The following is a 10,353-nucleotide window of genomic DNA, read 5'->3' as shown; positions in this document are numbered from 1 at the left end:
TGCAAGTTGGGGCGAAGGAAGATAAGATCGGAAGGTCTCCAGCCTGGGGAGGCTCCAGCGTATCGCCGCATCGCGGGAGATCCTCGCAGACGCCTCCAGTGGGAAGACTCTCCTCCAACCCTGGGAGAAGCCGGTAGGTCGGTCCATGATGCACTCCTTGCTACGTGCTTGTGACAGGGGAGCCGGCATCTAGAGGGGCTGCGCGCCTAGGCACACTTACCGCAGAGTAAGCCCATTGGATGAGTGGCATTTACTTGCGTGTAAAGTGGCATCCGCTCCGGCTGCACCCCCATTCTTTTTGGATCGCTGTTCTAGATGCAACCCTCTGTCGGATACTTTTTAGGGGATTCTCCCAAGCCTTCTGTTGTTGTTTTTTCCTTGCAGGCTTTTGTGTCCACTGTAGGCACCTTGTGTGGTTTTCCATGCTGCAGTTGAAAGAAGAGTCCCAGATTTGCTTTGCTGGATTAGGCTAGAACAGTGTTTCTCAACCAATGGGATGGGTACTACCAGTGGTACTTGAGGTGGTGTTTGGTGGTACTCACTGGACCCCTAGACACCTGCCGCTGGGCGCCAGGAACATTATACAACAAACAGTGGCAGGAAGCTTTGCTCAGTGGGCAGAGCTCCAAAGCATGATTTTCCATGCTCAAAAAAAACCCTCCTGTCTGAGTCTCTTACTAATGTTCGTCTCATTGCATCTGGCCTCCCTAACCAGAAGTAACTGGCAATGATGTCATTGCCAGTTACCTCTGGTGATACTTTGAATAGGTGGACCATGTGAAGTGGTACAGTGGAGGATTGAGAAACACTGGGCTAGAATGGGTCCAGCTAATGTCCTGTTTCCCTGCAGTGGCCAGCCAGATGCACTGAGCAGTTTAGTGGGCAAAGCCATCCGCTCTTGGGACTTTTCATAGCATTGGCTCCCTTGCATTTTGCAGCCAGGATTTAAGGCTAGCAGTGCAACCTGGTACAGGTTTACTCAGAAGTGAACCTCACTGTGTTCAATGGAACTTACTCTTGGGGAGGTATTTAGGCTTGCAGCCTGGAAGTTATTCAAAATTATTCAGGGCACCCACGAGTCAAACTGGTAGGTAGGAGACTCAAGATCGAGATCCTAACCATGGCACTGCATGCCTACCCAAACTTACCCAGGAATAAGTCCCATCATTCTTAGAAGCATATACAGAGTAGCCTATTAAAAGTACAGATCTGTAACATTTCCCCAAAAGCAGTCACAAATAAGACTTGGTAGCATCAATAATATATTAAAAATAAAATATTGAAATGAATGGGGACCCACCTGAAATTGGCTCGCGACCCACCTTTGAGAAACAGTGGATTAGAGGGTGTGAGAAGCAAAGTGCAGTTGAGGGAAAAATGCTGCCCTTTTAACAATGTTATAGGGGGCAATGTCTATTTCAATATCCACTTAAGTAACAATTGTACTCTAAAACCTATTTAATCCTGTGTTTCCATATATGTTCACTGTTTAGGTTGGTGATTTTCAACTTTTTCATCTCATGGCACATTGATAAGGTGCCAAAATTGTCAAGACACAACATCAGTGTTTTAACAATTGGCAGGGCACACCATACTGCCAGTGTGGTGCTCCCATCCCCCAATGGCCTTACTATTGAATGACCCTCCCCCAAATTCCCATGGCACCCTGAGGATCTTTTGTGGCACACCTGTGTGCCATGGCACACTGGTTGAAAATGGCTGTTTTAGATTGATTTTTTAGGCCAAGGAACAAACAGCAGCCAGGTTGGTACAATACTTCCTATTACCATCATGACTAATTGCTTTGGACCTTTAAGATTTACAGACCAGATAGTGAATGGCACGGGGCATGGGCATAGAGCTGGTATGGAAGTTGCATTTCATGTATTGATTAGAACTAACTGCCCAAATCTTGGACTACAAGATTCTAGTTAAATATAGTAGCACTGTGCCTTCAAAGACCTTTGCTCCTCTTGTTTAGTTGAACCTTTCTGTGTTCCTGGCCTAGATCAGAAGTCCTTTTCAGCCTTCAAAGGAAGCATGCCAGAAGGTCCCTTGGCCAATGATTGTCTTGCAGCAAGCCGGACTTCCTCTTCCTCCTCCTCTTCCTGAGAAGCATCCATCTCTTCCTATGTCAGTGGCCACCAGGCCCACAGCCAACTTGCTACTGTCCCCACAGAAACCCCTGGGACTGGGGCCAACCTTGCAACTTGCACAAGATGAGGAACTTGCTACGGTGGTGGAGCAGGACCCAGTACTGGAGGAACTGTGTAAGCCTTTGTGCTGCAGGCTGTGTAATGTCACCCTGAATTCTGCCCAGCAAGCTCAAGCTCATTACCAGGTGAGGAAGGAGGTGGGAAAAAATGGTTCCAGGAACCAAGGCTGCAGGGGCTTCCGAAGGGGGCATAAATATAGGTATGAACTAATTCCCAGTTTAGCTTGGTTGGACAGGAAGATAGTATTCTATTGTTTGTGTTCTTCTTGTGTGGTGTAGCAGATTTGTCCAAGTGCCTGAGCTTTGATTCACAAGGTCCCTGGTTTGAATCTCTCTTCTGCCATGAACTCACACAGTGGCCATAGGCAAGCTTGTCTCTCAGCCTCCTACTAACAGGGCAAAGAGACACCTTTTTAAAGACTGCTTTCATCTCGGCACAATGTCTTTCCCAGTGACTGCTCACAATCTTAAAAAGACGTGAGCCCTTTTGGGGCAGGGAACCATTTTTCATTCCTTTTCCCTGTAAACTACATTATTACCTTTTGTTGCTGTTGAAAAGCAGTGTACAAATAGTCTGCATAACAATAACATAATTGCAATCACTGTTCCCCCTAAGCTCCAAGGAGCCAAGCTTCTTGCAGCTTGGAGCTCGTCTTCCTGAAGTTCCTTGATGATGTGTAATGTCATTACCGAATGTCCAGAGGCCCTGCCACATAGCCGCAGAAGGGTCTGCACAGCAGCAGGAATTCTTACACTGGCTGCAGTGTGTGAAATTTAAGAAGCTCAAGAGGAGACTGGTCTGTTAGCTGATCTCACAGACACATGAACCCTGATAAGTGAGATTTTCCTAATTAAGTGATAGTTCTGAATCCAAATGAAAATCCCTGACTGGGCTGGTGGAAATGGACAACTTGCACTCGAAATCTGTGCTAATAGTGATGCCAAAAGATTGTATCAGCCTCCTTGGTAAACCGCACTGGAGGTGGTGATGCTACTTCCTGTTGTCCCTGTTCTTCGCACATACATTCCGTGAGGTTGCCTGTGAAAGCTGTTAATGCAGCCTCTCTTTCCAGGGTAAAAACCACAGTAAGAAACTTCGGAATTACTATGCTGCCAACAGCTGCCCAGCACCTACCAGAATGAGTAATTCACTTGAGTCAGCTATGCATCCAGTGGTTTCCCTTTCACCCCAGGTGAGTTGTGTGATGGTCCTGGTTTAATGAGGCACGAATAGGTGCTCCCCCCACTCAGGTGCAAGGGGCTGCAATCCTATGCACACTTACCTAGGATCACATCTCATTGAACTCAGTAGGACTTGCGCTTGAGGGGATATTCACAGGATTGCACTGAGGGTCTTGCGTGTCATTCTTGGGGATAAGCTTCATTATGAGAGGCTATGGAAAGCTGAATAGGAGGTGGTGTAACCAGCAACTGACTTGCATCCTTGTTGTCATAGGGCTAAATGTTTGATGTCTGCTATGTAAGATCTGCTTGTAGGTTCTGGATGTGTTTCGTAATCTTCCCTAGCAGCCAGACACCTCTGCTGTGGAATCCAGTGTTCTTGAAGATAGACCAGATAGGCACTGGCGTAGCTAGAGGGGGGCAGTGGCACACTAAGTTTTGCAGGAAGCCTCCCTGCAGTGTGCAAGTGTCTCCTCCCCCTCCCCTTGGGAGCCATTTCTCCCCCCCTGCCCACTTGGCTCCAAAGGGGAGGGGAGGAGCCGCCTGCATGTTGCAGGGAGGTTCCCTGTAAAACTTAGTGTGCCACCCCCCTCTAGCTACGCCAGTGCAGATAGGGAATGGTAACCAAGCCATTCACGTGGCTGTTCACTGGTAGACTAGATTGACGCTTGGACTGTTCCCAAAAGTGAAGGAAGAGACAAACTTCATGCTGGAGCTGAGAAGTAGTAGCTGGTGTACTAGAACTGGACACATTAACAGCCCAGTCCTGTGCCGGGGCAGCGCTGGTAGTTTGTGTGCTGTCCTGGCAATGGCTGTCGTACAAGTGCCATAAAGCACTTCACCACCGGCAGGAAGCACGCAGTGCCAGCGGAGAAGCCAGTGCAACTTGGCGCTGGGTCTCTGTGCTGGCAGGATATTGAAGAGGAGTGCTGGCTTGTGAGTGTCCCTGCTGAGTGGCAGGAAGGCTTTTTGGGCTGGGAGAGGATGGGGGGAGAAGGCTTTTTGGGGTGGGGGAGGATGGGGAAAAGGCAGGGAGGGGGCAAAATTGGGCAAAGGGAGGAAGGGCAGATCGGGCCCAGGAGAGGGGAATGGCGGCACAGGCTGCCACCAGATCCTATTCTCCCCTCCTGAGCCTCGGAGCCCACAACATGGTAGTAGTGCAAGTTGCTTGAATTGGGAGATGTGTCTCAGAAAAACCATGGGGACTGACTAGGCTATACATGCAGAATAGGCTGGGGACCTTAGAATTTTTGTTGTGTTTTATTTTAGTTCAGTAGCAGTCAACATGTGAAACTTCACAAACCATGAGACCCCCAAACCTGGGCAACCTTCAGTTATATTGTGGGGGCCAGATGGCTACAGGATGAGGAACAAATCTTCCATGCTGTATTCAATTACTAATGAAATCCTCAGTTTCTGAAGAATCCTTTTTAGCTTAAGGCCTGTTTCTCTCCATATGAGGCCACTTGCCTATTGAGATCTGGTCACGAGGCCTTGCCATTTATGCCATCTTTGTGGCAACATCTGTGACAGTGGCATCTAGACACCGTCCTGAATGCTTGATGAAAGCTACCTCTTTGATGATTTTTTTAGAAAGGGCATACGGCACTTCTGCCAGGCTTTCTGTTAACTACTATGACTGCCGTTGATCTTTGTTTAATATTGTTGGTTATTTAAATTGTATTTTCCTTACTGGAAACTAGTTTGAACTTTTCAGAAAAGCAGTATAACGTTTTCTTCAATAAATAATGAAATGATGGATAAAATTGAATGTCAGGGATGTGAGCCTCTGCTGAATGGACCAGTTATTCCAACAGACTGTACAGAACACATTTTTATTTCGAGCTGTCCTTCAGGAGTGTCCATGGAGTTCTCAAATAGAAAAGTATTTTCTTATTCCTCCTTCAGCTCCATGGGGCGTGCAGCTCCCCGTGTGCCAAGGGATGCTTGTACTGCGCACCCTTCCAAATGAAGCAAATGCGGAAGCCTGCCTGTGTCAGTTATTGTTGTGTAATGGGGTCGACAGGGTGCAGTTTAAAGCTATGAAAGATGTAGGGAGGCACTGATGCTATACCCTGAATGGAACCACATGCTGTGCTTGACATGGAAATGTCATTGAAAATGGCTTCCCCTATCTTAATTCCTCTCTCCCGTCCATGAAACACATTCGATCACTCAGTCTGTGTCAGGTAACAGATATCATCACACTGCAAGTTTTCCACCCCCTCCAGCAGTGTGTGGTAGGGTTGGGGAAACTTGCAATATGATGCCATCATCACAGGGGCATGTGATCCTACAGGTTCTGGGGAGAGCTTGAAACAGGGATGCCATTTTTGTGGCATCTTTGTATCACCGCACCTGGTAAGGGCATATGTAGCTCTGCCCACGTGTACTGAAAAGAAGGCACAGATCTCCTTTCTCCTGAACTCAAGGAAGATGCCTTAGGCAGTAGCTGTTGAGGCCAGCCACTGGGGGGAGATAGCATCTTATGTAAAAAGAATGATCCTGCTTTGAGGCCTGTTTAAGTCAATGGGATTTTCCCCTGATGTTCTATAGATCAAGGATCAAATAGCAGGCAAGCCAGAACACAACTTTGTTTTCTCCCAATGTGCTGCTAGTTGCTGGTATGTACCAAATTCATCCTTCACACCATGCGATTTCCAAATACACCTAATTAGCTGGCAAGATGACATTTTTCTTGCACTGAGCATGGTTCACCAGGGAAGCCTCCTGTGCAAATTGAAATGAATGGGAGTTGTTCATGGGCACTGCTGTGCTTCTGTAGAAGAGAATTTTGTAGTCCCCTTTGGCTCTAAGCAGAACAGTTTTGCAACATCGAAGACCATATTCTGTTATCTGCTAGTCTTTTTAAAGGTACTGCAGAAATGTTTGGTACAGTATCCTTAGAATTTCTGTATGCATTATAGGGAATGTGTGAAATATGCATACAAATTCCAGGCAGATTTGGGCATTTAATGTACTAAAATTCTGCCAACACTTGCTAGTGTGTGTTTGCCACCTACATGTGATGGTTGGCACCAGTCTGGATCCCACAAGTGGGGAGATAAATATTTATTAGTAATTTGGGGAAAAACTTTAGGGTAGTGGTGGAGCACCTGCTTTGTATGTAGGACATCCCAGGTTTGTTTAGATATCCTTGGTATCCCAGGGATGGCTGGGAACGACCCCTGCCTGGAAAACCACTGCCAGTCAATACCATACCCCCTGGTAACAAGAGTTAGAAATTCAATTAAAAACAGCCATATTTCAAGTAGCCATATTTCAAGCATGTAGGATAAATGATCCAATGAAACAGGAAAAAGCACCATAGTGAGTTGGGGTGGAAAATGGAATCCACCATTTTGTCTGCCATTTATGCCTGCCATTTCCATGGTTGCATTCCTACGGAAAGTGAAAGTAAGGGTTGTGCCTGATTCTTTGTGACTCTTTGAACAGAAGATACCATCAGGAAACAGGAAGTCTTTCATGGTCCTAAAAATCAATCGGGGGATAAGAAATATCAGCCAATTGGGAGTAAGAGTCAATTGGCCAAAGGCAATATGGAATTTGTTTACTGAAGTGTGGGGCTTGGTGACACATCTGAGGAACATTTAGCCTAGTCTGAGATGATCTAGGTCCTACTGTGCAGTGGGCATAGTATAGTATACATTGTAGTTTTCTTATGCTCTTAACAAATATCACAATCTGGCCTAGATGCCTTTAAGAGGGGATTGGACAAATTTCTGGAGGAAAAATCCATTACGGGCTACAAGCCATGATGTGTATGTGCAACCTCCTGATTTTAGAAATGGGCTATGCCAGATGCAAGGGAGGGCACCAGGATGAGGTCTCTTGTTATCTGGTGTGCTCCCTGGGGCATTTGGTGGGCCACTGTGAGATACAGGAAGCTGGACTAGATGGGCCTATGGCCTGATCCAGCGGGGCTGTTCCTATGTTCTTATGATTTTTTTTAAGGCTCAGGAAGATGTATGAGGACCTCTCTTTAAACAATTAAGCTGCCTTGGTCTGTTTTAACATCTTTTCCTTTCTGTCTAGGGAGCGTCTTCAAAACCAGGAGGCCGAGTGATCCTGGCCACCGAGAATGACTACTGTAAGTTGTGTGATGCTTCATTCAGCTCACCCGCTGTGGCCCAGGCTCACTACCAAGGGAAGAATCACGCCAAGCGGCTGCGGCTGGCTGAAGCTCAGAACAACTCATTCTCGTAGGTATTGCTGAACTTTCCCAAGCGTGGGTAGTTATGAATCCAGGATCTTCTGCTAACCTTTTCCAGCAATGTCTGTAAAATATATATCCTCTTCTTCTTCTCTTTCCTGTCTTTTGTTGAATGTCTTCAACATCAGAGATTCATCAGAAACTGGCAAACGCAGGGCGCGGAAGGAAGGGAATGAATATAAAATGATGCAGAACAGAAGAAATGTATATCCTGCCCAGAATAACACAGGTACTTTCAGTATTTGCAGCTTATTGTACAGAATATAGCTATGGTCTTGTTTTGCATTATGTTGGAGTGAAGCTGGGGCTGTGGGTGGCCATAGGCCGAATGAGAGACACAGTCATTCCAGAATCACTGCAGTCAGTCATTGAAGCTGGAGACTGGGACACAACAGGAGGGAGTTTAGTAATAATAATAATAATACTGCCTTGCTAAAATGCTTTCAAAACACAGTGATGTACAATAAATAGCATTAAAGGCAGGTTCTGCCTACGGGTTTATGTGGACAAGAAAGGATATGAACCTCTAAGCCAGGGGATGAGAAACCTAAAGAAAAGAGACTGTGGGAGGAAGAGAAATATAAATGACTTTAAAGCAGAAAGATAGGGTTGCTTAGACAAAAGATGAGTATCATCAGGAAGAGACTAAGATTTCCGCTGTGAGTGCAAGAACATAGTAATGGACACTGATATCCCAATCCTATGGTGCTGCTGGGTCACTGGAATTTGGGTTCCAGCAGCACAGAGCACTTTATGTCTGTTGCAAAAAGTTAGCATGTGGTGATAGTGATAGTGATCACCAGGTGATCACCTGGTGATAGTGGCCTCTACAGGAGTCCTGATACGAGTAAGTTGGCACAGGGAGCAAGTGGTGGGCATAATGGGGCAGGAACTAGGCCAGGGATAATGCATACCTAGGAGTTTATATACTGCCTTTCTCTGATTTTTAGACCTCATTCAAGGTGGTTTACATGGGCAGGCTAGTCTAAACCACCATTTTCCAATTGGGATTTTACAGTATATTCTGTGAAGATTCACAGGCCCCCTCTGTCTCCAGATGTTGCCTTCGCAGTGCGGTTACCTTTTCTGGCTGTGTGCCATTGAACTTCAGCAGGAATCGTAAATCATAAGCCTGGACAAGTCCTCAGAGTTGTTTCTGTTCTTGCCTGCTGGCCTTTGCACACTCCGCCACGCTCTCACTGCAGTGATCAGCTCCTTACTGACTCTGTCCTTTCACAATGGCTACAGCAGCTTGTCACAGCCTGGCATTCTGTCACCCATCCAGAAACACAACCATGGATTCTCCTGTTTAGCTCTTCAGGCAGTACCAGCAGTGCAATCATCAGACCACATCAGGGTGTGTTGAGGGTGAGAAGGGGGGGAGGATATCCTTGGTAGCAGCTTTGCCAATATCTTATCCACCTTCCAGGCCTGCATGGGACCACTCAGATTTGTGCCAGCAGAGACTTACCCTACCTCTCAGCAGAAACTTGCCCTGAGGCAAGTGAATAAATGTTCCCTTACTCTAAGGAGACCTCTGTGACTGCCCCCTCTGCAGGATTTAGTGCCTGTTCCTGTGGTGCAGCTGCATTGGTGGGTAGGGGGGTTGGATAGGATTGGGCTGTAAAAGTGGGCCAAAGATAGTGGAGAGAACAGGTGATAAACATGATATGCACAGAGGAGCAGAAAGATCAAGAGGATATCGCTTTGTACAGCAGCTGGTGTATTTTTTGAACACTTTTAATAAATAATTTATAATTCTATAAATGTTTATGATAGTAGCCAGCAAGGTTAATGCAGCCTCAGAGGGTCAAGTGCTGAGCTGTAGGGGAGCTGTCTGGGAGGCTGGTCCGTGGAGCTACAGCAACGGCGACTTGAAGGCTGTAGCAGGGCAGTAGGTTCAGGGCAGTAGTAGGTTCAGGGCAGTGTGGTGCGGTTAGTATTGCAAGCACCACCCTGGGCTGCACTTTGCCATGGATGCCCAGAATGGCTCCAACGGTGAGTGGGAGGGGCTGCTTACATGGCATGTCGCCTGTAATACTTACCATGCTGCCCCTTTGTAGCTATTCTACTGAGCTGAGCCTCTATGTAGACTGTCCAGGTGTCATCACCCCCCCCCCCCCCGAAAACTATTCAGGATTTCTTTTCCTTTTACTGTCAGACAAGAGCTGTGCTGGTGGTCTGAGCTGTGTTGCAGACTTGCTGTTGTTTCTCAGTACCACCACTATTGCAGTTGAATAATATTTGCATGCTGATTTCCTACAGGAAAAAGTTCACAAGCTTTACATGAAATCCTCCCTTCTCCTGGTGCTACAGTCCCATGACAATTTGGCTCATGTGTGGCTGCTTTGAACTTCTCATGTGGCCTTTGAGACCACCTTTCTTGTAGCTCTTGACTATGGGAAGATTTTAGCCTTAGGTTGGACATACGAAGCGCAGGCAATGGGTGTGTCTAGCTCAGTTTGCTGAGTGGCAGCAGTTTTCCGGGGCTTTGATCTCTTGATTGAACCTGGAACCTTCGGCATGGAAAGCATATGCTTTGAGCTATGCCCACTGCCCAACACCCTAACAGTGCTCTTCTAGAAGTGGGGAGACTTGGGTTAAACTCCCTGCTCAGCCAGGAGGCTACTGTGTGACTTTAGGGTAAAGGAGTGTGGCTAGCCCAGCTGTCCTCACAAGCTGTTACGAGGATCACGCTCCTAAGCTTTTTGCAGGATGGGTG

The 10,353-nt window shown here is 46.8% G+C and overlaps 1 protein-coding gene across 1 annotated transcript; it reads left to right on the top strand.

Moving 5' to 3' along the window:
• ZMAT3 (zinc finger matrin-type 3) lies at positions 1-8,735 on the top strand. The gene is made up of 6 exons (XM_066621553.1): positions 1-133; positions 2,009-2,341; positions 3,289-3,408; positions 7,454-7,620; positions 7,760-7,860; positions 8,689-8,735. The coding sequence occupies exons 2-6, from the start codon at positions 2,063-2,065 to the stop codon at positions 8,733-8,735; spliced, it is 714 nt and encodes a 237-aa protein (XP_066477650.1). The 5' UTR covers positions 1-133; positions 2,009-2,062.
• The last annotated feature ends 1,618 nt before the right edge of the window (positions 8,736-10,353 follow it).

Source organism: Tiliqua scincoides, chromosome 3 (genome assembly GCF_035046505.1).
Source record: "Tiliqua scincoides isolate rTilSci1 chromosome 3, rTilSci1.hap2, whole genome shotgun sequence".
NCBI lineage: Eukaryota > Metazoa > Chordata > Lepidosauria > Squamata > Scincidae > Tiliqua > Tiliqua scincoides.
Note: the sequence above shows the minus strand (reverse complement) of the source record. Positions and strands in the feature narration are given on the sequence as shown.